Source organism: Pelophylax lessonae (assembly GCF_965119305.1).
Source record: "Pelophylax lessonae genome assembly, chromosome: 2".
NCBI lineage: Eukaryota > Metazoa > Chordata > Amphibia > Anura > Ranidae > Pelophylax > Pelophylax lessonae.
In genome coordinates this window covers 374,047,935-374,063,670 of record NC_138769.1, presented here as the reverse complement: position 1 = coordinate 374,063,670, position 15,736 = coordinate 374,047,935, and the positions used below count along the sequence as shown (strand labels likewise).

Sequence of the window (15,736 nt, the reverse complement as noted above, 5' to 3'; positions counted from 1 at the left end):
TAGTGAGGAAAGGTGCCTAATTTAGAATAGACCACAAATTGGTTACTCACATGACTGACTTTGAGTCCTTTATTTGCAGTTTTCTGTGCTGATGAAGTGACTCCAGGTGACTGCTCTCCAGCTGCTGGTCATAGAGCTGTAATTGGTGAGAGAGGGATGGAATCCATGGGAAAATAAGACAGCCCATTGGAAACATGTAATTTCATTAACCCTGGCATACCTTATAGCTCCATCACATACTGAAATTAGTGGGTATCAGTTCCCTTTTAATATGTAAATATTCTGAAATGACCTTATCATTGATTAAATATACAGAAGCCTAATCTGTGAAATGTGCAGATAAGCAGTATTAGAACAAACAGTTGTTTTAATCATTTTATGTTGCTAGAACTATACAAAATACTTTCCTGGTGCATTCATGGCAGCATACACATGGTTGGTTTCTCGCCCACATCCAACCCACAGGACCAATACAACTCCTGTAAAAGAAATCAATGCCCCTCCCCCTTTCCCATTCTCTTTTCTGTCCTCAAATTCCTCAAGATCATGGTTCCACCAGCACCCTTATGGTGCCACCATTCAGTTTCATGCTCTTCTAATATGAGGTCCCGCCACTTGGGCTGTTACACGTTCTAATGAGTGGAGGAGTATGTTTTTCTTTTTGGAGCATAGATGGAAGGAATTTACAGTTTGGTCTATATGGCAGCGCTGCAGCTCCCTTTTTTCCTCCTTTCTGTGTCTGTCCCTCAGTCTGTGCTGAGGCTGTCTCCTTCTGGGGCAGCTGTAAGGTAATCATCCTTTTCTGGAGGCAGGAATCCTATGCAGCTGGGTTTAGGGGCTTTATTACCTTGGGCTATGCTTCCTGTCCTCTTCCCCATTTAAACTGCTGTCTCACTGGTGTTAATGGCTTTGCTGCCTCTGCTGACATTTGGGGTGCCAGAGCTCGCTGCTTTCCCAGTCCTGCTGCATATTGTTCCAATCATGGATGATGCCCAAGGTAAGAAGCCTGTCGGCTTACAAGGTCTCACACTCTCAAAGGGGACAGCACGTCATTTCTATTTTTGTTTTTCTGAGTACTCTTATCTCTTTTGTTTTTGCAACCCACCTTCTGCTTATCGCTGACCACCCCTATGGTCAATTATCTTATCTTTTGTTCACTGTTTTCTTCTCTAGCCGCCTCATATAGTCTATCGCCGTGCAACAAAGATCCTTAAAATTCCACTGGGTATGGGGGTGCAACTATTGGTGAGTAGAGAAAAAAAAAAAAAGAGCAGGCGCCTCATGTTAAGGGATGTTCACTTCATGCATTTCCAGCCCGCATCAGCCCTTTTCTCACAGAAGATCCAGCAGCTGAAGCTATACATATAGACATTCTTCACACTCTACTCGAAGATCACATGGCTCAGCACATAACGCCACTAGACGCTCGAGGTCACCCCATAGTAAAACCTGTTGGGCCTGATAAGCTGGTCTGTGAAGCATGTTTCTCAAAAGTCTCTAGAAATAGCGAAAAAGAGAAACAGGAGATGATGGAATCCATGAAGAAAGGGATCCAAGACTCAATCAAGGAGTTAGCTTTATCCCAGGAGGTAGCGGGTCCTTCAGGAGTTGTATGATTGTCAGAGATTCCAGTTCACCAGGGAGACTCAGGTGCAAGTTTGGGGGATGAGAGAGTGGAGGATGCCCATATGTCTTTTGACTTCACCATTATCGATCCCTTTATAGTTGTGGTGAGAGAGGCTATACAATGGGAGGCAGCTGTTGAACCTCCTCACAAAGATATTTTCCCTATCTCACAAAAAAGTCTCCCAAGTTCCCTTTGATGGAGAAAATCTAAGATGTCCTCCTAGAAGAATGGAAGAAGGTCGTTAAGAGACCTTTACCACTAATCAATTTCAAAAGTTATATCCTCTGTCGGAGTCAAATGCACAGCTTTTTGAAGCAGTGCCACTAGTACAGTGTTTCTCAACTCTGGTCCTCAGGGCACACTAATGCCCCGTACACACGTTCCGATAATCGGACAACTTATCGTTCGCATTTTGTTGCATGATACTAACATTGAATTCAACAATGGGTACAAACCGTATGATTTTTGTCGTATGATTCTGGAAAAGCTTCCTGGTTGCTTAGCTATGTATCAGATGGTGCAAAACAAAACAATGGCAGCCAGGCTTTTTCGGGGCTATTTTAGTGTTTCTGAGCATGCGCGGTCTTTGTCGATCGACTTTTAGCGTACGCATACTGTACTGACGAAACGATTAGCATTTGAGAAGATGTAGTAAGACAGAAGTTTTCCTGTTTGTCCCTTCAGATTTTGTTGGACCAACTGTCGTGATCGGCTGTCGAAAGCTGTGTACTAATGATCAGATTATCATGAGATCAGGTCGAAAGCGAGTTTTGTCGTACGATTATCGGAACGTGTGTACGGGGCATAACAGGCCAAATTGTAAGTATTACCGTGGGGAGATGCAGACTAGAATACTGCAATCACTGAGCAGCAAATTATATCACCACCTGTGATGTATTCGGTTTTCTTGCAAACCTGGCCTGTTAGTGTGCCCTGAGGACCGGAGTTGAGAAACACTACACTAACAGATGCCTTGGTTATGAAGCTAGCGAGGAACATGACTTTGCCATTAGAGAACACTGTCTCTTTCAGAGAAGTTCTTGACCATGGGATTGATGCTGACCTAAAGAAGACATATCATGCAGCAGGAGGTGCCTGCAAGCCACCGTAGCACTAACTTCGGTATCCAGAGCAGTCAGAACCTGGACAGAGAATATTGAACTAGCCCTGAGACAGGAGGTGGATGCAGAGAAGATAATTAAAGTCCTGGACGAACTGAAGCTGGCCTTAGACTTTGTGGCAGAGGTGGCAATTGATACATTGTGCTGGGCAAGAACAATGCTATACTCCATTCCTGCTAGGAGGGCTCTCTGTCTGAAGCCCTAGTGAGCTGATCCATCATCGAAGCAGGCATGGTATTGCATATTGTATGACGACAAAGCCCTGTTCAGCGATAAGCTGGATACAGCTATTAACAAAGTAACCGGTGGGAAGAATGGGTTAATTACCCAGGATATTCTAAATGGAGAGCCCCTTCCAACAGAAGCCAAGAGATGAAAGAACTTATCGCCCTGGCAGGGAGTATAGGAGAGGATGGAAGGGCTCTCAGTTGACCTTCTTGAAGCTGGCTATGACAACATCAACCGCCTCAGTGCAAGAAAACCCAAAGTCCTTTTGGCTCCTTGCCCACCCATGTCTATTCAGTTGGTGCTCGTCTAAAAGCATTTGCTCAAGTGTGGTGAAGAGATGTGTGGATCAGTGGGTGGTCTCCACCATCCAGCAGGGTCATTTTTGGAAATTCAAGAGGCGGCCACCTCAAACATCTTTTCTTCCCACCAGGATTCCTAGATCAGTAGAAAAGGCAGAGATACTACAACAGTATGCACAGATGCTGATTTTCCAAAAAGCAGTGGTGCCTGTTCCAGAATCTGAGAGGTACTCAGGCCTTTATTCTCCAGTTCTTTAAGTGCAAAAAAAAGATGGGAGGTTGAAAACTGGTGCTGGATCTAAAAAGATTAAACAAGCTAATTTTCTTAGAAATTCAGGGTGGATTCGCTGAACATGGTAATTCTAGCAGTTCAGTCGGACGACTGGATGGTTGCACACCATTATCAGTCTTTTTAAGGTTCAAGGTAGAGGTTCAATTCCAGTGTCTTCTATTCAACATATCAACAGCACCTAGAACCTTCACAAAAGTCTTAGTGGCAACCCTAGCACCCCTCAGAGAACAAGGAGTCAAGAGTCCTGCGCTACCTCGACGGTATTCTGATATTGTCTCAGTGCATAGAGAAGCTGTTAGCACACCTACAGGAGGTAATGGACATCATGACCAGATTCAGTTGGATAATCAATCAGTCCAAGAGCCAATTCCCACCCAAGGAAGAAATTAAATACTTAGGCACTCTGTTCAACACCCAGAGCCGGTCAGTCTCTTTTCGGACAGGAAACATCCCAATCATCAGGGGGAAGGCAAGACCAGCTTTATTGAGTCAATCCATCACAGTATCAGGATGCCTCAGCTTCCTGGGGACATTTGCTTTGTGTATTCAGATGAGTGAGCTCGTTGGCACCTCCGGATCTTTCAGCAGGGGTTTCTATGCCAATGGAGAAGTACGTCCCTATTACAGCAAATAGTCATTATTTTGAAGATGAAGTGCAGCCTCTGGTGGTGGACAAGGTCCCAAAACCTTTAAAACCACTGCCATCTTGGTACCATCTCCTGGACTATTCTTATGTCCGACGCGAGTCAGTTATGCTGGGATGCCTATTGCGGACTCAGAGTGGTTCAGGGAAGATGGTGGTTCGACACCAGCAACGTGGTATACAATGTTCTGAGAGTCACCTTGATGGTCATTTCTCATTTAGCTCCTGCTCTCAGGGGAAGACCACTTCTCTAACATATGGACAACAGGGCTGCTGTGGTCTATGTCCTAAATCAGGGCGGCCCACAGAGCTAATCCCTGATGGAAGAGGTAGCGCCGATTCTGTCATGGGCAGCAAAGAACCTGCTAAATCGCAGAGAGGCCAATATCCCAGCCTTTCAGAATCACCAAGCAGATTCACTGTCCAGGAATTTTATGGACAACAACCAGTGTTCACTGAACCATAAAGTGTTCGATTAGATCTGTCAACAATGGAGTCACCCCAGATAGACCTTTTCGCCTCTGAACACCAAAACTTTTCTCTTTTTTCACGAGATATGTCTGCCAGAGGTCAGCGGGGGAGGATGTGCTAGCTCAGCCATGGAGGCTTATGCCTTTCCTCCAGTCCCACTAATATTAAGTTTTCTCTAACGACTCATCAGAGAGAGAGTGATGACAATAGCAATAATCCCTTATTGGCCACGAAGACCATGGTTCACCCTGTTGTCGCATCTGTCCCTCTGTGAATCACTCCCTCTCCCGAATCTTCTAGACCTTCTATTGCAAGGGGACTTAGTCTACTCACATCCAGAGTCACTGAATTTGAGGGCCTGGAAGTTGAGTGGAGGAGACTGGAAGGAGTAGGGTGTTGTAGCCAAGTTATAAAAACTCTGCTTCAAGCAAGGAAAACTTTCACAAATGACACTTATTAGAGGATTTGACATAAATTCCTGGAGTTTGAACAAAGGGGAACATTTTGACCCTCTAAGACCAAAAGTTTAGAATATTCTACAATTTCTCCAAGCAGGTCTAGACTTGGGGCTGGGCTCTAACACCTTGAAGGTCCATGTCTCAGCCCTTTTGGCCCTTTTGGCCCTTATGGACACCAAGTTGGCCTTGAATCCTTTGGTGAAATGTTTTCTCAGACCAATACTAAGGCTAAGACTGTCAAGGAATAATCTCTACCCCAAATGGGACTTGCCATTAGTGTAAGGTTTTCTTGCTGCACCCCCTTTTGCACCCACAGAAAGCTCTTTGGAGAACATCACATTAAAAGCAGCCTTTCTAGTGGCTGTTACATCAGGTCAGAGTAGTCCTTTTACCTATTCATCAATTCAGACCTAAGGTTCCATCCATATATCACTCTAACCAAGAATTGGTTTTACAGGACTCCTCAGAACTGCATGAATTAGATGTAGAGAGGACTTTGGGGTACTACATCTCTGCTACTTTACCACTCCATAAAGGTAATAGATTATTTATGGTGCTGAGCGGGGCAAGAAGAGGGCAAGCAGCATCAAAGGGTACAATAGCCGGAAGGATTGTACATATTATACATAAAGCTTTTGGGACTAGTGTTCTTCCTGTCCCTTAGGAAGTGAATGTGCACTCGACAAGAGTAATTTCATAATCATGGGTGGCTCTAGCAACAGTTTCCAGAGATAATCTGCAGGGCAGTTAGCTGGTCTTCATTCTCCTCGTTTATGTCCTATTACAGCTTGGATCCAGCCAGTCTCACCTCTCCAGATTTTGGACCTGCAACTTTCTTTTTCATGAAGGATAATAAACTTTTGATTTCAGCAGCATTTCCCTCCCTAGTAGCGATTTATTTATTATGTGTATGCTGTCATGAAGGCATCAGGAAAATGGAAAATTGAATACTTACATTTTCGTAATTTACCTTTCCTGATGCCTGTCCATGGCAGCATACTTCCCTCTCCTATTCATATTCTTTTGCCTGGTTTGAGTATAGTTACGAGATTGGGGCAAGGAGGGAGGGGGGGATGTACTGATAATGTGGGTTCGAAGTGGGCGCAGCAACCAACCATGTGTGTGCTGCCTTGGGTAGGCACCAGTAAAGGAAAATTACGGAAAGGTAAGTTTTACATTTCTTTTTTTATATCTTTTTCTTTATGCAGTGCTCCCCTAACATAAACCAAATACTCAAACATGTGTTTACAAAAATTTTATTTTGCATTATCTTACATATCATAGCCTTTTCATACAAACCGGAATCCTCAATTATCAAAATTTTAGGATGTTGCCAATGCTGGTCCTTGTGAGATCATAAGATTTTGCAATTGCACTTACACAAAGGTCTTTCTTTAGTTTGAGATTCCTTTTCATAAATTATACAGTAAACTGTTGGATCCATGGACATGAACAGAATTTGTCTCTCCTCTGGTACGGTTTAGCTGTGTGCATAAGTAGGTAGTGCATATTTCTAGCCCAATGGTCATTGATCTTGCTGCCATTTTCCCAGGAACTTTATTATGTTTAGAGATAACTTGTACTGTGGAAAATGTACCCAGAAACAGTAGACAGAGTGAAAATGACAAATCCACCAGTATTGTATGTATACTCCCTGCAGCTGATTTGTTTTTTCAATTATTGACTTTCTATGATTTGTTCCGCACTGTGTTGTGTGGAATAGGCTTTCCTTCCTCAAATCAGAGCTGCCCCCATGATGACTGATGATCTGATGACTACTAGGGTAAAATTCAAGAAGCAGCAGAAGGTGCAGAAAGATTAGATCCACATAATAAATGAAGCAGAAGCAGGGGAATCCTTGTTCTGCCAGTAATCAGGTTCTGCTCCCTCTCAAGCAAGTCCTCAGGAGAACAATGAACAGCACAGAAGTGGTCAGGAAACCAAAAGGGGGTGCCACTCAAGGCTCTAGCTGGGTCCTCTCCTGGGAGTGCTGGTAAGGACAGAGCTCATCCCAGCTCCAACAATACAACAGACAAAAAAGGTCCTATGCGCAGCAAATCACTGCACTTCACATCACTGTGGATATGTAAAATGACAGCCTCAGCCCAAGCTTCAGCCAAGCCATGCCCTCAACGCATTTCACTCCACCCCGGGGGAGCTACGGGGGAAGAGTGAAACACGTTGGGGCATAATTTGACTGGAGTCTGGGCTGAGGCTGTCATTTCACATATCCACAGGGTCTTGCAGTGATGTGCGGTGCATAGGACCTTTTTTGTCTGGTGTAGCACAGAAGTGGTATCACCAAATCTTGCTCCAAATCTGATTAGACAAGCATTCGGAGCCAGCAGTGCTTTAGATCAGTGGTCCTCAACCCTGGCCTACAGGGCCCACTAACAGGCCAGGTTTGCAAGATAACTGAAATACATCCCAGGTGATATCATTTGCTGCTCAGTGATTGCAGTACTCTAGTCTGCATCTCCCCAAGGTAATACTTAAAATCTGGCCTGTTAGTGGGCCCTGAGGACCGGAGTTGAGGACCACTGCTTTAGATGATCTAAAGCTGGCCATACATTATACAAATTTCTTGTTCAATTTTCTTTAGATTTACTTTCAAATATGTAGTGCAAGGGACTGCCTAAATGCATACAAATTGAAAGTGTTTATGTTTGACCTCATATTATATGATTTTGGTAAATCTAAAGGAAAATTCCACATAATGATAATTGTATAATATACGGCCAGCCCCTAAGGCAGGCCATAGATAGTGTGATTTTCTTTCCTGCAGCCACAGGTTGTAGGACAAAAAAAATCGCTATATTTTCCCATCAACACAGCCAGTGTTCATGGGGAATCCCTCTTGTGGATCTTTTGTGTTCTCTTGGCAGGAGGAGGGGGCAAAGGGGAGCCGACCCTGCCAGGAGAACAGTGATTATCTTAGCGGCTGGCAATGATAGCATGCCGAAAATCCGACATGCTGGTTGTACCCAAGTCAATCGATGGATCGACTTAAATACATTCAGCCTGCCATAGATGGTTAGAATCTTGGCCGGTCCCTGCTCAACTCGCCAAAATTCAAACCCTCTATGGCATGCCTAACACCGCAGATAGACAGCTATGAGGCTACAGAACAGTGCCCAGGCACACACACATGCCAGGAATTGCACTGTTTTTTTTCAGGACAAATTCAAGACTTTGACCCTTTCACACGGGCTGTCCAATCAGGTCCACCTGTCACTTTTTCAGGCGGACCTAATTGGACCCTTCATCCACCCCTATAGACTATTGGTGGACGTTAGCGGTGACATTTCCGCTGACACCGGCCACTATCTGATCTGCATCCTGTCCGTCAAATCCAGGCGGATGGTTGCCCTATTTTCCATCCATCTGGCGGATCGGATATGATCTGGTGAAAATGGACAGGCAGTCTGTTTTCAGCCGATTTCCCCATAGGGGAGAGCAGAACTGTGTCCATCTCCGCTCTGCACAGTGAGTGGCGATGGACCTGTCATCCACCTGCTTAGCAGGAATTGATGGAGGTTTCCCCCTGCTGAGCAAGCAGAGGCGCCCGTGTGCAAGGGGCCTAAAGGGACAATGTTCAGGGTACTGCTTAGGCACAAATAATGTTTCTAGATGTTCTTTATAAGGCAGCAAATCCTCACTTTTTAAATTCAGGTCCATCCATGTAAAAAAAAGAATGTCAGAGTAGGGAAATCCACTTAAAGTGAACCAAAACCTACCCAAAGCAGCCGCCATTCAAATCATTTTTATAACAACTGTGTAAAGCAGTTAAAAATGAAATAATATTATGAATGGTAACACAATACTAATATTACCCTCTGATTTTCTTTTATGCATAGGGCCACATGTGGCTCACAAGCTACTGCATGGCATTTCCATGCCTTGAATAAAAACCCTGAGCCTCAGGCAGTCTCTTTGTAAGGTGTATGCATATCAGCAGAGAGATGTAAAATGAGCTGATTACTGTCTCATACACAGGAAGTGTGAGGAATACAAACTGACTAGTAGCTTCCTTCTGCTGCTCAGAAATAGACAAAAACAGAAGTGGTAAAGCAAAAAGCTGCATTTCCGCGTACAAAGTATTAGAGAATCTTGCGTCTGCAGCAACATGTAGGTTTGGGGGATATGTGCAGCTAATATACTATATATATTGTGTATATATGTATATGTGTGTGTATAATGGACAAGCAGGCACCTGTCACTCTCTATAACACTGGGGAAGTCAGAAGTCTGGGTAAAATGTATATGTACAAATGACTCGCTGTTCTAATGTTTTTTTTTCTTCTTTCTTTCAGGTCGACGGGTCATGGGAAATCTTATTAAAGTTTTAGGAAAAGATTTAGAAAACTGTCCACATTTTTTTCTGGATTTTGAAAGTAAGTTGGATGTTTGTTTACTTATAATAGCTTTGAATATCTCCAAGTAAAAGGTTAAAAAATATTTAAGTAGAGTCAGTGACCATTGCAGCTGAATAGGTGATATGGTGCAGGTCTGAAACAGGAGCAAAGTCTTTTTAATGCAATACGAACTTGGGATTTTTAAATCCACCTGCAATGCTAAGCAAACCATGTAAACAGTAACAGCGTGATGTATGAATTGTGATGCATACTGACAGAACTAGTAACAAATGGAGTGTAAGTAAAAGGAATAGAGTATACGAAGAAAAGGGAGCGCCTGAGGGACATGATAGAGTATGATGCTAACTGAGATCAAGCATAAAATGTGCAGCAGTATCCCCTCTGCACTGTCTTACACAAGTACAGTGGGCTAGCAAGCTAGGCATGTGCTTCCTTTATTTTAACTACATATTTTTTTCTTTTTGCTGTTTACTAACCACCTAAGATTTTTTTTTTTTAAATGAGTCATTCACATGAGTTTTTTAAAAAATGAGTCAAAAGTCACTGACATTTTTAAAAAAACTTGTGGTGTTGCAAATTATTTACACAATATTACCAAAAAGTATTGGGGCACCTGCCTTTAGGCTGGGTTCACGCTTATGCGAAATTGGATACTGGTAATTGCGCAGTCATGCAATGCTGGACCCATACTAAATTTATGTCCTTTTTTTCCCACAAATAGAGCTTTCTTTTGGTGGTATTTGATCACCTCTGCGTTTTTTATTTTTTGCAATATAAACAAAAAAAATTAAAATTTTGAGAAAAAATTACATTTTCTACTTTTTCTTATAGAAAATATCCAATAAACTCAATTTTCGTCATACATTTAGGCCAAAATAAGAAATCAAAATAAAGTAAGGCGCTGTTAGAAATAATATCCCTTAGTGCAATGTGCATGTGCATGTGGGTAGGTTTATTCATTTTACAGGTTGTTGCCTTCAAAGGGTTTATATTTAGGCCAAAATGTATTTATCTACATGTCTTTGATAACAAAAAATCTCAATAAGCGTATATTTATTGGTTTGCGCAAAAGTTATAGCGTCTACAAACTATGGTGTATATACTGGAATTTACACAGCTTTTACTTTCTGACTGCCTATCTCATTTCTCATTTCATTGACCACACCAAGATTGGTGTGATAAGATGCTTTCCCAATTTCCCAATGGCACTGTTTATATCTGGCCAAACCGAAGTCAAAATTGAGTTTACTACCACTATCACTATTGTGTGAATATCATCTTTCCCTGAAGCGCGATACCTCCCCCCCTTCATTAACGAAGTCATGAAATGCTCGTAGCTTCCGGTATCTTAGGCCATAGAGAAGATTGGAGCCATACTCGTTTCCAATCAACTCTATTGTCAGCCGACAGAACCACAGGCTGCAGTCTCTGGTTATCTGGTGGGACAGGAGAGCCAGAGAAAACTATGGAAGGTGACGGGATGGGGGGGTGTCCCCTTCCACTGCTTGTAAAAGCAGTCTAGCGGCTAATTATCTGCTAGGATTGCTTTTACATGAAAGCCGACCGCTGGCTGTAAAAAAATATACCAAGATGATGCCTAAATCTCCAGGCATCATCCTGGTATGACCACTCAAAATCCAGTGGAGCACCAGTACTTTGCTGGTCCTTGTCTGGCATATTCCTCCGTTCACATCAAACAATGTGGATGAAGATATCTCTGCCAGAAAATGAGTGGTATGCCTAACATTAGACCTCCCATTATCCACCCACTTCTAATGATCGGCAATAGCAGATTCCTCCCTTTGCATCGATCGATGTGGATGAAGAAATCGCTGCCAAGAAAAGTGTTAAAAAATACATACATACATACATACATACATAGTAGTTGAGGTTGAATAAAGTCCATCCAGTTCAACCTGTGTAGGTGTGTGTGGACGCAATTTTTTTTTCATACCCCTGAATGTTTTAATCCATAAAATGTACGTCCAAGAGTCTTTTAAAAGTAGCCATACTCCCTGCTGTAACTACCATTTGTGGTAGATAATTCGAATATTTTGTAGCCCTATTGTAAAAAAAAACCCTGCGTAGCCTAAGGTTAAATCTCTAATCGCATTGTTTGGTCACGTGTCCTCATGCATTCGTTGCGACTGAACAGTTTTTTTTTCTATGCTGAGATCACCGTTGAGGTACTTGTATATAGCTATCATGTCCCCTCTCAGGTGTCTCCTTTCCAGGGAGAATAAATCAAGCACTTGTAAGCGCTCTTCATAATTAAGATCCTCCAATCCCCTAATCAGTTTAGTTGCTCTCCTCTGGACTCTTTCCAGTTCTGAAACATCCCTTCTGAGGACTGGCGACCAGAACTGGACAGAATACTCCAGATGTGGTCGGACCAGTGTTTTATAAAGTGGTAGGATTATAGTTTTATCTCTGTAATACATCCCCTTCCTTATGCAAGCTAATATTCTGCTTGCTTTGGTGAAGTGAAGCATAGGGGAGATCCGCCCTCTATATCCACCCCATCCCCTTTGCTTCGCCATATATGCTCTGTTTTTAACTGCAGTGGTGAAATCCCCTCCTACAGCGCTGCAATCATTGATTTTTGTATATGCTGGGAGCAAATGCTGTTGCTGTCAGAATAAACAAATCGGTGCTGCAGCTGATGGGCGTACCTGCAAAGCAAACAATAGTTAACAATAAAAATCAGTAACAATAATACATTACAATATAATGGTATACAGTGCAGTAAAACAGTAGAATGTTGGTATTTGCAAAGAAAACTATGGTTTACAATGAAAAACAGTAACGATAAAACATTACAGTATAAAAGTATATTATAAAGTACAGTAAAAGAGTAAGAACAGAAAATTAACTCGATAAAAGGATTTTTTATTTTTAAATTTCTTTACATTTTTTTTAATTTATTTATTTTTTGTAACTTTTTTTACACTTTTTTTGTAAAGAGACCCGTGTGAAAGTATGCCCTAGACTGTGCCGTGCTGCACCCTATACTAATAGTCTACTAGTATGTGGTAGTGACGGAAACTGTCCCCAAAGCAGAGACCAGGCTGGCCAGGACAGGAGGGTCAAAAAAAAGTGGGTGTCACGCATATATCCGCGTGTTCTACAGATACGACATATTCTTTGGGTGCTCTTTGGGTAGGGGTACCAGGGAGGACATCCGGAAAATGCCTCGCATGCAGCTGGCTCACTTCACTTGGATTGTGAATTTGGGCTACAGCACCTTCTGGATACAGAAGGGCTGTGATGATCTCTTCCTGGAATTTTAGGAAGGATCCATTTCTGCCTGACGCTTTGTATAGCACATAAGCGGCGATTAAGTACAGTGCCATCATCTGGTCGTTGAAGTCCAACCCCCCGCCCCATGTTAAGGTTGTATTCGTGGACACAGAGGGGCTTCTCAACAATTGCAATTTGGAAATTGTTGCAATTTGGACTGCATTAATGGAGGACAGAAAAAAAACATTCCGTGTGTCTCTTCACTTTACTGCAAGCAATTTATTACACTTCTAGCAGGCTTTCTCCCCCCATCTAAGTCAAGAACATACAAGCCGTCGGGGGAAGCCCTGGCGATTGGATCGCACTGTGCCACATGAGCCAATTCCAGAATCAAAAAGGTGACTAAAAAGCGGCTTGTGTAATAATTGTCCACATATAAATGGTACCCCTTTCCGAATAAGGGGCACACCAAGTCCCAAACAATCTTGTTGCTGCTCCCTATGTAGTCTGTGCAGTTGGGGGACTCCACATTGCTATCTTTTCCCTCGTAAATCCGGAAACTACATGTATAGCCTGTTGCCCTGGCTGTCACAGAGCTTATACATCTTGACCCCAGATCTGGCATACTTGCTGGGGAGAAACTGAAAGCAAGGCAGCCAGAACATTTAATCAGGGACTCATCAACGCAGACAGCTTGTTGGGACGTATACAAGGCTGCTCTCTACAGGTATGAATACTGAGCCTGGTTCTGACAGTGAGGCTTCCCCATCGCTCTCATCTGTCATGCTCAGCATCCTGTAGGCCTCTTCACTAGTGTACCGCTGTTTGGACATTTTGGCCAATACGTTTATAGGAACCTAGTGTGACTCACAGGTAAAAAGCACCTGGTTGTCAAGGACTGTTTGAACCGCTACCAAAAAATGTAGAGATGCGGCCTGAGATGCGGCCTGACTCTGCTAATGCTGCGGTTTAGTGTGCTGGGTATCGGAAGTGACAGCAATCTGCTAATACTGCACTTCTTGGGGGATAGGAAGAGGGCTAAACACAGGCGCTGGCAGGTGTCGGGTCTGATCCTGCTGAAGCTGCCTTTTGGGAACACTATACTAAACTATTGGGGACGTTAGTATAGTTTTGATCGGATCAAAAATATTGATCCATTCAGACACAACACTAGTAATGGAGTTGTTGTGTGTGTGTGTGTATCACTGGCAGTCAAAGGGTTAAAATTGTTTACTACAATATGTGGCGGGCAATCTAACGCTATCCTGAATTGACGCTAACTAACTGATGTTACCTGTAAACTAATACAGTGATCAGAAAAATAATCTGTATACTATAATAGTGAACCTGTGACAGGGAAATGGAGGGGTTACCTGGGGGTAATCAGGGGGTTAAATCTTTATTAGGGAATATATGGCGGGTACCCTAAACCTATCTGGGACTGACACTAACTACCGCCAACTTTCTCTAACACTAACTGAAGTCACAAGTGACACTAATATAGTGATCAGTAATCTGTATACTGTATATAGTGACACTGTGACAGGGAGTGAAAGGGTTAATGTCAAACAAGAAAGTATTGGCATTACATTGGGATCAACTACAGAGTGCAGGAGAGTGAACATTGTGATATTTCATTGATGTGAATGAGAAGGCCTGGCTCGCAGTCTCCGCTCTAATTCATCCCAAATGTGTTAGATTGGGTTGAGGTCAGGACTCTGTGCAGGCCAGTCAAGTTCCTCCACCCCAAACCCACTCATCCATTTCTTTATGGTCCTTGCTTTGTGCACTGGTGCGCAGTCCTGTTGGAACAGGAAGGGCCATCCCAAACTGTTCCCACAAAGTTGGGAGCATGAAATTGTCCAAAATGTCTTGGTATGCTGACACCTTAAGAGTTGCCTTCATTGGAACTAAGGGGCCAAGCCCAACCTCTGAAAAACAACCATAATCCCCCCGCCACCAAATGATTTGGTCCAGTGCACAAACCAAGGTCCATAAAGACATGGATGAGTGAGTTTGGGATGGAGGAACTTGACTGGCCTGCACAGAGTCCGGACCTCAACCCGATAGAACACCTTTGGGATGAACTAGAGTGGAGATTGCAAGCCAGGGCTTCTCATCCAACATCAGTGCCTGACCTCCGAAATGCACTTCTGGAAGAATGTAAAACATTCCCATAGACACTCCTAAACCTTGTGGACAGCCTTCCCAGAAGAGTTGATGCTGTTATAGCTGCAAAGGGTGGGCCAACTCAATATTGAACCCTATTGACTAAGACTGGGATGCCATTAAATTTCATGTGCGTTTAAAGGCAGGTGTCCCAATACTTTTGACAATATAGGGCATCTTAAGTTTGCGTTGAGTTCACTGTAGGTCAACGCATACTCAGTATGTTTAATGTATAAGGTGTCCCAATACTTTTGGTAATAAAGTGTATATAAGGAAAGCTTACATTGAACTTGTATAGTGGTGGAATAAGTTTGGTCTGCCCTATAAACACTTGTAGAATGGTGGCATTCTTAGTAATTGTAGCAAGACAGATGGGGCAGAATGGTCAGGAGGAAGTTCACATTACGGGAAAGCATTAGACAGGTGTCCACATACATGAAGCAAGTTGAAACCTCATAGGATGACACCCCTAATAATCCATAAGGCCCCATGCACGCTGGTTTCTTGTAAACGCTGTTTATCCTGACAGGAGAAAATCAGTGTTAAAAACTCACCTAAGCTGCATTTTTTCCAAACCAGTTTAGGCAAGTTTAACCACTTGACCTTCGAAAGATTTGTCACCTTTTATGACCAGGCCCTTTTTTGTGATACGGCACTGTGTTAATTTAACTGATAATTGGCCAGCGATGTGACACTGTACCCAAACAAAATTTATGTCCATTTTTTTTCCACAAATAGAGCTTTCTTTTGGCGGTATTTGATCACCACTGTGGTTTTTATTTTCTGCGCTATAAACAAAAAAACACTGAAAA

General features: G+C 42.9%; 1 protein-coding gene across 4 annotated transcripts in view; it reads left to right on the top strand.

Annotated features, from left to right (window-relative positions):
• The window catches only part of LOC309547741 (CYFIP-related Rac1 interactor A-like), a 67,791-nt gene that overhangs the window by 16,942 nt on the left and 35,113 nt on the right, over positions 1-15,736 (top strand). For 2 of the 4 annotated variants that reach the window (XM_082247722.1, XM_082247721.1), the window contains exon 2: positions 9,453-9,533. In XM_082247722.1, coding sequence (XP_082103848.1) covers positions 9,464-9,533 — 70 coding nt within the window. In that variant the 5' untranslated portion in view covers positions 9,453-9,463. Of the gene's footprint in view, positions 1-9,190; positions 9,268-9,452; positions 9,534-15,736 lie in introns of those variants that run through there. The other 2 variants (XM_082247723.1, XM_082247720.1) reach the window with 2 other exon arrangements.